This window comes from Ixodes scapularis, unplaced genomic scaffold (assembly GCF_016920785.2).
Source record: "Ixodes scapularis isolate PalLabHiFi unplaced genomic scaffold, ASM1692078v2 ptg001212l_1___fragment_1__unscaffolded, whole genome shotgun sequence".
NCBI classification, from domain to species: Eukaryota; Metazoa; Arthropoda; class Arachnida; order Ixodida; family Ixodidae; genus Ixodes; species Ixodes scapularis.
Genome location: NW_024610117.1, coordinates 1,068,000 through 1,084,196, shown reverse-complemented (window position 1 = coordinate 1,084,196; position 16,197 = coordinate 1,068,000). Strand labels below are relative to the sequence as shown.

Here is a 16,197-nt window from a genome sequence, read left to right as displayed (position 1 = left end):
CGATTATGTGCGCCTTAAAATAAAAAGGTGAAATACTGTTACGTTCGGCCCACTGCCAAACACTTTCTGCTGGTAAGAGATAAGAACTGGACACGATATTACGACGTGCCAAACTAAGAGTAAGAATAAAACGAACTTTACCGTGCACGCTTTGACTACATTTTTAAGTGAGTTATAGCGCGGCAACAGGAGCTATTTATTGAAATTGTGCTACGCGAGCTGTGGATTGTCATTCGACGGTGCTTTGATGCCTTTGGTCTAGAAACGTTTCGTGGAACTATAATCATTTTTGCATACAACCACAAACCAGCGTCTAGCGCACGTGATTCAAACCAGATTGGTGCGGCGTCGTTCTCCACCCACTTTCAATTACCCCCGAGTATGGTATTTGCGAATTGGACAACAGCATTACTGAATATTTGGTTCTACTTAACGCTTTCGTCTGTAATTAAATTCAGCGCCTTATGAGCTTGTTGGAAAATCGCAATTTATGGTGTGACTGCTTGCCCTTGAGGTCCAATAACAACTTCAATGAACCCCATACCAGTCAGATGAAATTATGCATTCCTATGAAATAAATCCTATAAACATTCTTTTGTTCAAGAAGACGAAGGTGCATATACCAGTTGTCGTTGATCGGCATACGTGGTGTGCAAGCGCTTGCTATGATGGAATCTTTCGACTCTCGTATGGTTATAACGGAAAGCGGCCTGCTCATTGGCTATCAAATGACTTCCAAAAAAAGTCCGGGGCATGTGCAGGTGCTTCTCACGATGCCGCGAAAGCTTGAACTACTGTTGGTGTCCGGAAGAGGAGTTGCGCTGCGTCTCCTTACTCACCCGCGACTCATTTGAGTAGGGGAGAAGGCGAGGAGGCATGAGAGAGGTAGCGGAGCTCCCTGTGTGGATGCCAAGAGTACTTTAAGATTTCGCCCTTGGCGTCGTCCTTGCGTAAAAAAAAAACAAACAAAAAAAAACTATTATTTTTAGGCAGAATGTGCGGCTGTGATCCTTGGAGAAGAATTTGGCTCTGTAAGTTTCTACGAGATGTTGCTTAAAATTGCACCAGAACTAGAGAAGTCGACGCCGGGAATGTTGAAGAGCGAAAGGTGACGATAAAGATATTTCCCTCCATGAGGCCCAGAATTTCTTTGCTGGATATCTTTCGAAGTGCCGTAACTTTCACTGCATTCTTTCAGGCTACCGTTCTTGAAGCACGTGATCACCACAGGCGACACCCGGAAGCCGTAAGTAACCTAAAGTCTCAGATGTGTGTGTCAGTTAATGAGTGCTTTTGTGGGTGACAGGCTGTGCATTTTGTTTCTGTGGAGCGTGATTTACATAAGTGGCTTTATTCATGTTCTTTTCTCTTAGGACAAACGACTGAAAGCTGAATAGTTTCTTTCTAATAAAACACTAAAGTCTCTACACGAGGCTGACATGTCTTAATATTTGTTCGCTCTAATTCTCGTTGTATTCAAGTGGCCGATGTAGCGCGTTCAATGTTGAGGACGGAAGAGATTGTGCGACCGACTCCGAGCTTAGGTGAAAACGTTATGTTTAATCCACGTGCCGTTGGTCTCGAGCCAATGAGTCGATTTGTTGTGTTTGTTGGTGGCGACACTGGACGTATTGGCAGCTACAGGTAGCTCCCCCCCTAAAGACGTCACCTGTAGGATCGCTGCAGGCTGCAGGGGACGGAGCGATCCTGTGAGCAGTAGGTGGTGAAGCTTCCAGGAGTAGCGCTGTTGCTGTCGGCGTGTTGCGAGCAGAATGACGCTGCAGGAAGCGGTGGACGTTGAAGACAGGGTGTGGAGACCGGGCAGGTTTTGATTAAGGTTGATGTCAGGCGAAATAATGACAGCGGGAACAACGATCGGGTAGTGCTCTGGCTCCGAAGTTTAGTGGGCTCTATATCCACTCGGGCTACAGGGGAGTTGCAGGCCAGCTGCGGGACCGATTCAGTGTAATTCCGGGAGATGACGCACCAAGTGGAGAGCAGATGCCTGACGTAGTAGGAATGAAGAGCACTTGGACGGTCAGCGACGTGCCTTATGAACAGACTGGCGCGTCGTGACTTGCCATGCTCCAGCGTGGCGCGGTGTGGCACGCCCCACATGTTGTGGCAGCACGCGACCGTGCCAGGACAGTACCACACCACACAGATGGGCACGACTGCCGGGGCGACACCAGGGACTGCGGCAGTGGTGGAAATACCAACGAACGTAGACTTGCCGTGCTGGCGGGCTGAGCGAGGTGGTCGCAGCCCATTGCTGAGAGATGCCGGCGGCAGACGCGACGGGGCAGTGGTGGTGGCGGAAGGTCCGGATTCGGTGGCTGTGATGGATGTGCCTCCCGCATAAACATCTGGAATGCCATGCCGTTGCCATGCCGCCGGGCCGCAGAGAACGTTCCCCTGAATGGCAGGTGCTCGGAGTGGATCATCAAGTCCGGTTCAGGAAGTTATAGCGCGTTCGATGTTGAGGACGGAAGAGATTGTGCGACCTACTCTGAGCTTAGGTGAAAACGTTCTGTTTAATCCACGTGTCGTTGGACTAGAGTCAATAAGTCGCTTTGTTGTCTTTGTTGGTGGCGACACTGGACGTATTGGCTGCTGAAGCCCAGTATATTGGTTTAAACGTTTAAATGATAGCGCGTTTGCTAAAATAAAAGAGACAGGACTGAATGCGTTGTCGAATTACTTTAATGATCTTATATGTCAATAGGAAACGCTCATCATATATTCCGTGTGAGAGACTGTGAAGAATACAAATCCGCTAACGACGTTTCTCGTAGCTGAGAATTCGTACGGTTCCTGCGCTATCAAAATATTTACCGTAGATATAAAGGAACTTATTTCGCCCCTGGTCAATCCTAAAACATTAACTAGAGCAGATGTCTAAATCACAAACGCTTTCACTAATGTGAATAGCTTAATTAGAAATACAAGACAAATTGTCAGGCAAGCAAATTGAATAGGCATTAAAACAAAACGCAATGCTTGAACACGATAGGATGGATGCTTGGGCGAGTTGGTGAACCATACTTGACGGTGACAGCGCAGGGAAAACCAATCTCACACCAGCCACTCAGGAAGACAAGCCCACGCGCTGAACTTACAACTCTTGTGTACTCGACTACTTCATTTTTCTCTTCAACGTCTGGGTTGACTTTTCAGTACGTGATAAGTAGAAGAAGTAGCACGAAGTACAAGGAAAATTCTAAAGACAAGGCAGAAGAACAGTAAAAGGGAAGAAAAATAAAGAAACGGAAAAAAATATATAAACGAAACACTTTTAAAAATCGTCCCTCTCCCTCATCGCTATCATTTCGATAAAAAATTGAAGCTCTTTGGTCGACAGCGCGATAGAAGGACTACTTACACACTTGTCCTTCAGCTGTGCTATCCTTTCCGCTTCCATTATTGTTCTTGTCCATGCGTTTCGACTCTTACCTATTAGAGAACAAATTTCAAAATGTGCTACACAGCCACAAACTCGACAATGGATTCCGAAGTGTCCAGCTACGACTCAGTGGGTGTTATAAAAATGCTCACTTAAGCGATCATTCAAACCTTATGATTGCCTGCCTTATGATTTTCAAAGATGGTAATAGAGAGGAAGTTGGATATTCCTAAGCCCACCACATAGCTTTGTGTAAAGAGTATGGTTAGCTAAACAAGACGATTATTAGCATAGTATTGCATGGTCACTTGACGTTCATGGAGGGCATGCACCCAGAGGACAGGCAACCCTTTCTAGTTTGAGCCTTTTGTGCTTCTTGCCATGCCGCCTGCCCTGCTTTGCTTTCTCGTGATTGCGCCTCCATTCGCAGCGAGTACCATGTGAGCACCTTGACAGTCACTCCTTTGTGGCGCCATTGGGATGAACACATCTTCAAGAGAGAGAAGTTGAACGTTGTGTGGGGAGTGTTTGAGAAGTAGTGACACACCTGAAAATGAGTTCGCGCATTCGAATTGCACATTGCCAATTTGTCACTCAACACTCTAAAAAAAGTCTGTGCGTCTACTTTCACGCACCTCACTCGGAGAGCCAATCACCGCAACTTACGGAGGCAGCTCATTGAATGACAATGCCGAAACATATGTTTAGACCAAAAAACGCAATCTGAGTTATGACATTTAGCAGTGCAAAACGTCACGCTTGCATTGCTTAATGTCACAACTCAGTCTGTGTTTTTTGGTCTAAACATATGTTTCGGAATTGTCATTCGCTGAGCTGCCTTCGTAAGTTGCGATGATTGGCTCTCCGAGTGCTGTGCGGGAAAACAGACTCACGGGCTTTTCTTAGAGTGAACTCTTCCCAGATCATTCTCGCAAAAAGTCATCCGGCAGAGCCAATCGATAAAGATGGGCAGTCTGTCAGTTGAGATGGAGGCTCCCGCGAGTGAGGGGCGTTTGCGTGAGCTGTGTTCTGTTCCGGGCAAACCGACGACATGAAGTCCGGTCTTTCGGGCAGTGTTTATACCGTGACAGTCAAATAAAGTGAAAAAGCAACGGACCCCGGACGTGGTATTTTAAAGACCAAGTGTGTGAGAAAATACAAACGCGGGCTACCAAAACGACAACGATGCAAACCTCTCTTACAAAGCCCGCGTCTCTTGGCATCAGATCAGTCAACGTGACTATAAACTGTTAAGGATGGTTTACAGATTTATCTTTGAGTGTGCTCAGTTGCATTGCGTTACGTAAGCGCTTACAAAAAGCAGACACGCTGGCGTCACGTATCGGGCAGATTCAACCAAACACGGACAAGAACTTTTGTCTGCAAAACCAATTCGTAAAGGAAACAACAGCATACGGGTACATCAGAACAACGATTACAAGTGAAAAGGACTACCTGTTCAACACGAAAAAGACAATATAGCAAAATCTAAGAAACTAAAAGGAGCAGTTTTGCATCTCGCCCGACACTCGTGTAACAACAATTCGACAGGAAGAGCATTGTGAAAATCACTAGCAGCCCCGGCGTAACCTACGCAAACAGCGTGCTTATCTACAACGCAGCTACACTCTGCTTTGACCCACAGGCTAAAATCGCCGGTCATCTGTGAATGCGCTTAAATCGCAGCTTCAACGTAACCGCTCAAGGGCCGACGTCAACTTGCGGATGTCGAACCCACGAAGTAGCGCCCACCGACGCCGGAGTCTATAAGCGACCTTCAAGCGTGGCAGCAGTGCAGCCAGTCGCAGTGCACTAGGAGGTGTTAACATATCCGCTTTGACCCTCAGGCTAAAATCGACGGTCATCTGTGCAGTGCGCACAAATTGCAGCTGCAACAACACAACGCGAGGGCCGACGACAGGCTGCGGATGTCGGAGCCACGAAGCAACGCCCCCCGACGCCGAGGCTTAAAAGACACAAACAAGCGTGGCAACATTGCAGTCAGTGAGAGTGCAGGAAGCGGTTTAAGATCTCCGCTTTGACCCTCAGGCTAAACTCGCCGGTCATCTGTGAATGCGCTCAAATCGCAGCTTCAACGTAACCACTCAAGGGCCGGCGACAACTTGCGGATGTCGAACCCACGAAGCAACGCCCCCGACGCCGAGGCTTAAAAAACACCGACAAGCGTGGCAGCATTGCAGTCTGTGAGAGTGCAGGAGGCGGTTTAAGATCTCCGCTTTGACCCTCAGGCTAAAATCAACGGTCACCTCTGAGTGCACACAAATCGCAGCTGCAACGACACGACGCAAGGGCCGACGACAGCCTGTGGATGTCGGAGCCACGAAGCAACGCCCCCGACACCGAGGCTTAAAAGACACCGACAAGCGTGGCAGCATTGCAGTCTATGAGAGTGCAGGAGGCAGTTTTAAGATCTCCGCTTTGACCCTCAGGCTAAAATCGACGGTCACCTGTGATTGCACACAAATCGCAGCTGCAACGACACGACGCAAGGGCCGACGACAGGCTGCGGATGTCGGAGCCACGAAGCAACGCCCCCCGACGCCGAGACTTAAAAGACACCGACAAGCGTGGCAGCATTGCAGTCTGTGAGAGTGCAGGAGGCAGTTTTAAGATCTCCGCTTTGACCCTCAGGCTAAAATCGACGGTCACCTGTGATTGCACACAAATCGCAGCTGCAACGACATGACGCAAGGGCCGACGACAGGCTGTGGATGTCGGAGCCACGAAGCAACGCCCCCGACACCGAGGCTTAAAAGACACCGACAAGCGTGGTAGCATTGCAGTCTGTGAGAGTGCAGGAGGCAGTTTTAAGATCTCCGCTTTGACCCTCAGGCTAAAATCGACGGTCATCTGTGAGTGCACACAAATCGCAGCTGCAACGACACGACGCAAGGGCCGACGACAGTCTGTGGATGTCGGAGCCACGAAGCAACGCCCCCGACGCCGAGGCTTAAAAGACACCGACAAGCGTGGCAGCATTGCAGTCTTTGAGAGTGCAGGAGGCGGTTTAAGATCTCCGCTTTGACCCTCAGGCTAAAATCAACGGTCACCTCTGAGTGCACACAAATCGCCGCTGCAACGACACGACGCAAGGGCCGACGACAGCCTGTGGATGTCGGAGCCACGAAGCAACGCCCCCGACACCGAGGCTTAAAAGACACCGACAAGCGTGGCAGCATTGCAGTCTGTGAGAGTGCAGGAGGCAGTTTTAAGATCTCCGCTTTGACCCTCAGGCTAAAATCGACGGTCACCTGTGATTGCACACAAATCGCAGCTGCAACGACACGACGCAAGGGCCGACGACAGGCTGCGGATATCGGAGCCACGAAGCAACGCCCCCCGACGCCGAGACTTAAAAGACACCGACAAGCGTGGCAGCATTGCAGTCTGTGAGAGTGCAGGAGGCAGTTTTAAGATCTCCGCTTTGACCCTCAGGCTAAAATCGACGGTCACCAGTGATTGCGCCCAAATCGCAGCTGCAACGACATGACGCAAGGGCCGACGACAGGCTGTGGATGTCGGAGCCACGAAGCAACGCCCCGACACCGAGGCTTAAAAGACACCGACAAGCGTGGCAGCATTGCAGTCTGTGAGAGTGCGGGAGGCAGTTTTAAGATCTCCGCTTTGACCCTCAGGCTAAAATCGACGGTCACCTGTGATTGCACACAAATCGCAGCTGCAACGACACGACGCAAGGGCCGACGACAGTCTGTGGATGTCGGAGCCACGAAGCAACGCCCCCGACACCGAGGCTTAAAAGACACCGACAAGCGTGGCAGCATTGCAGTCTGTGAGAGTGCAGGAGGCAGTTTTAAGATCTCCGCTTTGACCCTCAGGCTAAAATCGACGGTCACCTGTGATTGCACCCAAATCGCAGCTGCAACGACATGACGCAAGGGCCGACGACAGGCTGTGGATGTCGGAGCCACGAAGCAACGCCCCCGACGCCGAGGCTTAAAAGACACCGACAAGCGTGGCAGCATTGCAGTCTGTGAGAGTGCAGGAGCGGTTTAAGATCTCCGCTTTGACCCTCAGGCTAAAATCAACGGTCACCTCTGAGTGCACACAAATCGCCGCTGCAACGACACGACGCAAGGGCCGACGACAGCCTGTGGATGTCGGAGCCACGAAGCAACGCCCCCGACACCGAGGCTTAAAAAACACCGACAAGCGTGGCAGCATTGCAGTCTGTGAGAGTGCAGGAGGCAGTTTTAAGATCTCCGCTTTGACCCTCAGGCTAAAATCGACGGTCACCTGTGATTGCACACAAATCGCAGCTGCAACGACACGACGCAAGGGCCGACGACAGGCTGCGGATGTCGGAGCCACGAAGCAACGCCCCCCGACGCCGAGACTTAAAAGACACCGACAAGCGTGGCAGCATTGCAGTCTGTGAGAGTGCAGGAGGCAGTTTTAAGATCTCCGCTTTGACCCTCAGGCTAAAATCGACGGTCACCTGTGATTGCACACAAATCGCAGCTGCAACAACACAACGCGAGGGCCGACGACAGGCTGCGGATGTCGGAGCCACGAAGCAACGCCCCCCGACGCCGAGGCTTAAAAGACACTAACAAGCGTGGCAGCATTACGGTCTGTGAAAGTGCAGGAGGCGGTTTTAAGATGTCCGCTTTGACCCTCAGGCTAAAATCGACGGTCATCTCTGAGTGCACACAAATCGCAGCTGCAACGACACGACGCAAGCGCCGACGACAGTCTGTGGATGTCGGAGCCACGAAGCAACGCCCCCGACGCCGAGGCTTAAAAGACACCGACAAGCGTGGCGGCATTGCAGTCTTTGAGAGTGCAGGAGGCGGTTTAAGATCTCCGCTTTGACCCTCAGGCTAAAATCAACGGTCACCTCTGAGTGCACACAAATCGCCGCTGCAACGACACGACGTAAGGGCCGACGACAGCCTGTGGATGTCGGAGCCACGAAGCAACGCCCCCGACACCGAGGCTTAAAAGACACCGACAAGCGTGGCAGCATTGCAGTCTGTGAGAGTGCAGGAGGCAGTTTTAAGATCTCCGCTTTGACCCTCAGGCTAAAATCGACGGTCACCTGTGATTGCACACAAATCGCAGCTGCAACGACACGACGCAAGGGCCGACGACAGGCTGCGGATGTCGGAGCCACGAAGCAACGCCCCCCGACGCCGAGACTTAAAAGACACCGACAAGCGTGGCAGCATTGCAGTCTGTGAGAGTGCAGGAGGCAGTTTTAAGATCTCCGCTTTGACCCTCAGGCTAAAATCGACGGTCACCTGTGAGTGCACCCAAACGCAGCTGCAACGACATGACGCAAGGGCCGACGACAGGCTGTGGATGTCGGAGCCACGAAGCAACGCCCCCCGACGCCGAGGCTTAAAAGACACCGACAAGCGTGGCAGCATTGCAGTCTGTGAGAGTGCAGGAGGCAGTTTTAGGATCTCCGCTTTGACCCTCAGGCTAAAATCGACGGTCACCTCTGAGTGCACACAATCGCCGGTGCAACGACACGACGCAAGGGCCGACGACAGGCTGTGGATGTCGGAGCCACGAAGCAACGCTCCCCGACGCCGAGGCTTAAAAGACACGAACAGGCTTTGCAGCATTGCAGTCTGTGAGAGTGCAGGAGGCAGTTTTAAGATCTCCGCTTTGACCCTCAGGTGGGTACAAATCCTAGTTTGACCTTTCACAGCATTCCTCACTCCGCTGGTCTGCCTCCTGTTGTCCCTTGCCAATCATTCCCGACGACTGTAATCATTGCATCGTGCCTTTGAAGCAACTAATACCCGAAAGCCTAAGGCTCAAATGCGCGGAATGTAACGACTCCTATTATGTTTGAAAATGTGCAGGTTTCAACAACGCAAAATTCAAAGCTATGATTTGCATTGATTTTGCTTTTGTTGTCTTGGAGGTGTACAATATGCAAAGTTAACTCCCAACGACAGTCGCTGCGAACTGAAAGACAGGAACGTCTGCTTAAAAAAACCTAAAGAAGTCACCAAAAAAAGGAAGAAAGACATTTACAGTTTTTTGTAATGCGACATTAGAGCACAGCTATTTAGAAAGAGGCTGGGAGGCAGAGGATGGGAGGCAATGCCCCTCCTTCTCCTCTTCCCCCTCCCCTCCTTCTTTCCTGCCCCGCCCCCTTTAGTGGAAAATGTTGCGAAAATTTTCCGGTTAAATTTAGCGGCAAATTCAGCAAACATTTCTCCGCTAAATTTACCTAAAAATATTCCCATAATAAAAAGCGCGATTACACCCGGTTGCATTATTTCCATAATGCAGCTTGCGTGGTTACGTTGACGCCGACGGCAACGGTGACACCGCTGAACCCGGAAACAGTCACCCAAAAGCGGCACTTTAGAAACTAACCAGATGTCGCATGTCTTAAAAAAAACACTGATGGAAGTCTTAAATATAATCGAGACCATCGGGAAAAAAAACCTGAATCTGCAGTCAGCAAAACAACACTCCGTAATTCACAATCAGGATGAAGAGGAAAAGACAATCGAAGCAATCCAGAAAACAACTGAAATGCTTTCGAAGCAGTACAGTGACTTGAACGAGCTGAGGAAAAAGGACAAAATTACTCGGAAACCTCGGTAAAAGAGGGACGCGCGAAATAAAGAACTTGATTAGGCGGCTGGAAACGTTCAGGAATGTTAATCGCGGAAGAACATAGATATATGTGGTATCGTCGGAAATATTCAAGAAGACTTGACAGCCGTTCTCGGCAATCTGGCAGTAAAAATGAACCTGCCTGTGCCTTATCCTTATAAGATTGAATCTGTGCAAAGATTGAAAACGACGGTAGGAAAAATTCCTCCAAGCATTGTGCGGTTCAGGGACAAGTCAGATAAAGGATGGTTGGTCAAGAAGCGCACCGCATTATCATCCAACCGTATTTTTATCAACGAGAGCCTGACGAAGGCTCCTGCGATGTTTGTCTTGGAACGCAAAAGAACGTGCAAAAGAAAATGTCTACAAATATGTCTGGATGAACAACGGGAAACAGTGTGGCAGAGAGACGGTGCGGCTGCGATACATATTGATGAAGCGAGTGACTTGAACCAACGTTTTTTTATATGATCTCATGCAGTGCATATATATATTGGGACAGGTGCACCAAGACCATACCAGTAGGAAACTGAATGGAACACTGCGAACATGTTCTTCATATTATTCAAATGAATATCCGACGCCTTAAGAAACACTGGGAGAACTAGGTGTCTACCTGCTGGATGCTTTGATAGAAATATATATAATATTACTAACCGAACGAAACATGGAGGCTGCACAACTTCTGACATTTTATCGTGAATTTAACGCAAAATCGGCATGCCGACAAGGCAGAAAAGAAGGAGGAAATATCGTCTACATAAACGATTCCTCTCCATTTGCTCGTATTAAGTGGTCTTTGAATCGCGCGGACGTTCTTGTGCATACTACTCATAAAACAGAACTGCCATTTAAAACATCTGTTCTGTATAGTCCGCCTAGCAATCCTAAAGTCTAGGGTAGTTTGGAACAATCCCTGGACTTCGGAGACGCCAGCGACGCAGACGGCATGAACTGGAATCGACAGCTGACGGAGGTCACGAAGCGCTGCCTGGTAATTTGTAAAAAATCTTTGTCGCAAAACCAATTCTGCTAAACTCGGCGCAATGTTGCTCTGAAGCGCAATACACAGACAAAAGCAGATGTGAACATTTTTTTTTATTACGGTACCAGAGTTACTCAGGACTGCCCGCTGCGTTGAAAGGGGTTTTGGTACAACAGATATATTGGCTGTTTGACTGAATACTTTTGACCTCCGAATATGTTAGTGTAATTGTGTACGCATAACTCTTTGACCGTCAGCTTGAAAAAAATGTGACAACGTTATATTTGGCACTTTATCATAAATAGTGGGTGGGCTTGATCCAAGCATAATTCAAACAAAAAAACAAATAAGGGGTCTAGTTTTCCACAGGTCGAAACAATTCCAGTGTTTTCTGATAGATTTCACCAGTGTTCCAGTGATTCTCTTATCGCAAGTGGATACACTAAAGCTCACTCAATTGCAAATATGTGAACCAGTTTTTTACACCACCCACTTTGCTCGCCGAATCGGGCGCAGCCAGATTTTTGTCTGTTGCCTGCACTCAGACCATGAAAAAAGGAGTATATATCTTTGATTACGAAGCTGTGCTTCAGTTCCGTTAGTACCCAGAAAAAATCGTTTTTCTTCTCCCTGGGCTGACAACCCAAACACCGCTGGGAGAGAGCATCACACCCAAATGGGACTACGTAAAGAAGTCCCAAGCTGCCACTTGCCAGGGGCACTTCCTACACGTCAAACCTCACCACTTCTAATAAATCTCTCACGTGCAAAATGGATATGTTGTTTTTTCTTCAATGTTTATTCACACTACCTTCGCAGCAAATTATTTCCGGGTTATCGAAATTGACAGTGGTCTTCCTCATAGCAACGTTTAGAGCGTTGGCTATATTATGTCGTTTAGCGTCTGAGAGTGTTGCATAAAAAAAATCCTTTAGCCGAAGGAGCAGTCACAGAAGGGAACGTCTCAAACTCAGCTCAAACTCAAACTCAGTTACGAAATTATTTAGCCAAATGCTTGGTGCCGTCGCCTTAACGAAATTTTTATTGCTGCCAGTGTGCGGCAAGCAGAGGCAGTTTCTTCCAGTTTGTAACAAGAATATAATGGACACGTTCATTTCACGCAGCGGCAGTATGACTTTCGACGACATGATGAATTCTGCGACGGCTGAAGACCACGCCACTATGCATTCTGTGTCTGGAAAAGTGCAGTTCGACCAAGACGCTTTCATCCAGTATTCATCGGTAATTGTTTAAAAGCTCGAAATAATATTTAACATTATCATACTAGCTTATTATACAGAACGATATTATAAAAATTAACCAATAAGTTAGCGATCAGCATAACATTGCTGAGGTCGTACTCTGACGGTCACAAATCTACAGCCTGGTACAACCGGCTTGTGGGTCAGTGAGGTTACCTTCATTTAGAGCACCCTTTTCACAAGTTTCTTTAAATGAATCCTTCCAAACAATTTTGGGACTCGTCGCTGTAATCCCAAATTGCACCGCGCGGCCAGAATTATTGTTGAGCTGTCAGATGTGCTCTCGGACCAACTCAACAACAACAACAAAATAATTAAAACAAGGACGACACACATTGTATACCAGTATCACACTCGTGCCACATGGGCAACTCGAATGCCATTTACAACGAATGACATTTGAACGATCGGCCAATCAGCGCGCGACACTCCGAGCATGGGGCGTTCCACGCGCGACAGATCGCGAGCCGATTCGTGGATCACACGTATGTCATTCGTTGTAAATGGCATTTGAGTTGCCCCGTGTGGCACGGGTATTAACCACAGTTTACCAGAATTTATAACACTGGTCTAATATCACCATATTCTACAAGGAATATGTAAAGCAGCAATCTTTGATAGTTGTCACGGTTGACACTATTGTAGGAAATTGAAAACCGGCAAAAGGTGAAAATAACTTGGCACAATAAGCCCCAAATCTTTTACCGGGTACTGTTTCCTCGGCAGATTAAACAATATATATATTTACCGGTTGTTGTGCCGAGTGGGTGTGGCAAACCTGCTGAGCTATATCGATAGACTCTATTACGTTCTTCTGCAGTAAGCAGTTTCCAGTTGATGGACATAAATCAGTTAAGAAGTTGTGAATTTCGGATCGACCGATTAGACTCTATAGTGCGGGTTTTGCGTATATTTGTAACTTTAGAGGAACCGATTTAAATTTCAGGGTTCAATTAAACCTAAATAAATAGCACGAAACAAATTTCATCCGAAAGCGTCTGCAAAAACTTGAAACGGGTTGCTAAAACATCTGTGTGACTGGGGAACAATATGTATATTTTTGTTGCCAAGGTGCAAAAACATTGGTGGGTTGTTAGGGAATGCGCTACTCTGACCCTTCGGTAACGCCGCACAGGCAGATCATCCTTTAGGAAACGCTACTGCCGACCTCTTCAATTTTCTGTTCTTGGCTTTCTTTTCTTGGTTTCTCTTTTAGAGCGCAGCTCTTAGGGGCCCGTTTCCGGCTTGAGCGGCGTCGCCGTCGCCGTCGCCGTCGCCGTCGGCGTAACCGCGCGGTGCATCATGGGAAATGTCCCATAATGCACCGCGCGAGCCCCCCACCGGGGTCACGTGACCTCGTGGGGGGTCACGTGACCCCCCGAGGTCACGTGACTCCCCTGAGGTCACGTGACCCCCTCCTCAAGGTCACGTGACCCCCTCCTCGAGGTCACGTGACCCCCCGAGGTCACGTGACCCCCGCCGATGTCGCGTGACCCCCCGATGACGTCATCGTCACTGATGACGTCACCGGCATCCACATCGTCATCGTCATCATCACTGATGACGTCACCAGCATCCACATCGTCATCGTCATAATCACTGATGACGTCACCGGCATCCACATCGTCATCGTCATCATCACTGATGACGTCACCGGCATCCACATCGTCATCGTCATCATCACTGATGACGTCACCGGCATCCACATCGTCATCGTCATCATCACTGATGACGTCACCGGCATCCGCATCGTCATCGTCATCATCACTGATGACGTCACCGGCATCCCCATCGTCATCGTCATCATCACTGATGTCACCGGTATCCACATCGTCATCGTCATCATCACTGATGACGTCACCGGCATCCACATTGTCATTGTCATCATCACTGATGACGTCACCGGTATCCACATCGTCATCGTCATCATCACTGACGACGTCACCGGCATCCGCATCGTCATCATCACTGATGACGTCATCAGTGACGTCACTGATGTCGTCACCGGCATCCGCATCGTCATCGTCATCATCACTGATGACGTCATCAGCGACGTCACTGATGACGTCACCGACATTCGCATCGTCGTCGTCATCATCACTGGTGAAGCCATCAGTGACGTCACTAATGACGTCAACGGTACCCGCATCGTCATCGTCACGGATGACGTCATCAGTGACGTCAGTGATGACATCATCGGCATTGGGGGTCACGTGACCCCCCCCCCTGGTTAGTTTACCCCCCCCCCCCCCCCCCCGTGCCCTTCCCTCCTCCTCCTCAAGAGCTGCGCTCTAATTCGGCGTTACAGGGAGTTGTAAGCGGCTTTCATTTTTTTGATTTCCCTTTTGCGTCCTATTATTTTTGCGGCCTCATTTTGGCTTTGTTGCGGGGTTAGCGTTCCTTAAGGATCCTTGCGCATTCGCTAAGAACCCACCAATGGGTATTCATTTATTTATTTTTCCGGCTTCTGTCGCACGCAGACCCGCGTCGGCTTGCCGCTTCGTACGCCGCATTTGGGCCAGCCGAGCAAGGCGCTATTAGCGCTCCTCTGTCTCGTTCGCCCGCCTTGCACGCTTAGCTGCGTCTTGCGCGGCCTCCGCGCTCGCACTGGCTTCGCCCTTGTGACGTTGCCATCCCTTTCGTCTTTCTCCTTCACTACACACCTCCTGTCCGCGCGGCTCCCTTCTTGTGACATTTTTTTTTGTGCGCGGACGGACACCATTTGCGGACAAATGAGAGCTGCAATTAATCTAAAAGGCACTGGATGGTGTTTGGGATCCCGAGAGCACATATATGTTTTAGCTGTATCTTTTTCCGCAGAAGAAATTTGTGTCTGTAAATGTTTGGTGAGTGGCGTCACGACGAACCCCGAGCCCGTCGTAGTTTCAGACCTAGTGAGGCCTGGCTGTGCGTGAAGCATCGGAGTACGTGTAAAAGGGCATCCTGATGGCTGAACTCAGCCCTGTGTTAATACCTACTGGCCCCCACCAGAACGTTTTCCCTAAACGGGTGTCCTTGTAGATACCGGCAAGGATGATTTGCTCAGTCGTCTCATCTGTACTTTTCTTCGTTCTTTCACTTCTACGTTCCCAATTTTAATTGCGCTCTCTTTTTTCTTGTATATTTGGCGTCTTTTGCTGTGCAACTTACGGGCGCAAGCTGAGGTCGGAACCAGGTTTGGTAACTTATGTTGCGAACGTTGCTTTCTAGAATGAAACAAACTTTAATACTCGTTACACACACAAAAAAAAGACTTGCTTCAATTTTTTTTTAAATGTAACTAAATCCTTATTTTGTTATTCTGAAATGTAGCTAGGTAGACGTAAAGCGTTGTATTCAGTCTGCTTGATTGAGAGTGAATATTTCCTGTACAGCAGCATAACCCACTCTTCTACGAGGCCACTATTGTTAAAATATGCGTTTTTTATTTAACCTAGGGTACAACGGGGCTGCAGAAAGCAGCTCGCCTCTCTCACTTCAACGTTGTCAACAATGCCAACACCGTAGGCCGCGTGCTTGGATACCATCAACAGGTATCGTACAACATTCATGTCCCGTTGTCGTAATACTTCGAGACGAATATCGTCATTTTAAATAAGGCTTAACAGGCACAGGCTAGAAAATGAACGACTTCGGGTAAATCATATGCAGGGTGTTTCACTAACAACAAAAATAATATTTACAACATAAAAAAACAACATAAATAACTATTTTGAGGGGGATAACGTTGCCGAACACGGCTGACGTCATATGGATTCAGGACAAAAAAAAAAAATAAGTGCCGAAACATCAACCGAAAACAAATAAGAGATGGAGCAAGCTAGAATATTATTCCACCATTCTTGGGAATAAAGCGAATGTGTTCCACGCAAACCACATACATTATCTGGCTAAAAGCTTACGCGTATTTTTCTTGCCACAAA

General features: G+C 48.7%; 1 protein-coding gene across 1 annotated transcript in view; it reads left to right on the top strand.

The window, feature by feature from the left end:
* The window catches only part of LOC115332280 (putative acyl-CoA synthetase YngI), a 257,512-nt gene that overhangs the window by 96,605 nt on the left and 144,710 nt on the right, over nt 1-16,197 (top strand). The window contains exons 5-8 of the mRNA XM_040220250.2: nt 990-1,108; nt 1,199-1,246; nt 12,137-12,254; nt 15,712-15,807. Coding sequence (XP_040076184.2) covers nt 990-1,108; nt 1,199-1,246; nt 12,137-12,254; nt 15,712-15,807 — 381 coding nt within the window. The remainder of the gene's footprint in view (nt 1-989; nt 1,109-1,198; nt 1,247-12,136; nt 12,255-15,711; nt 15,808-16,197) is intronic.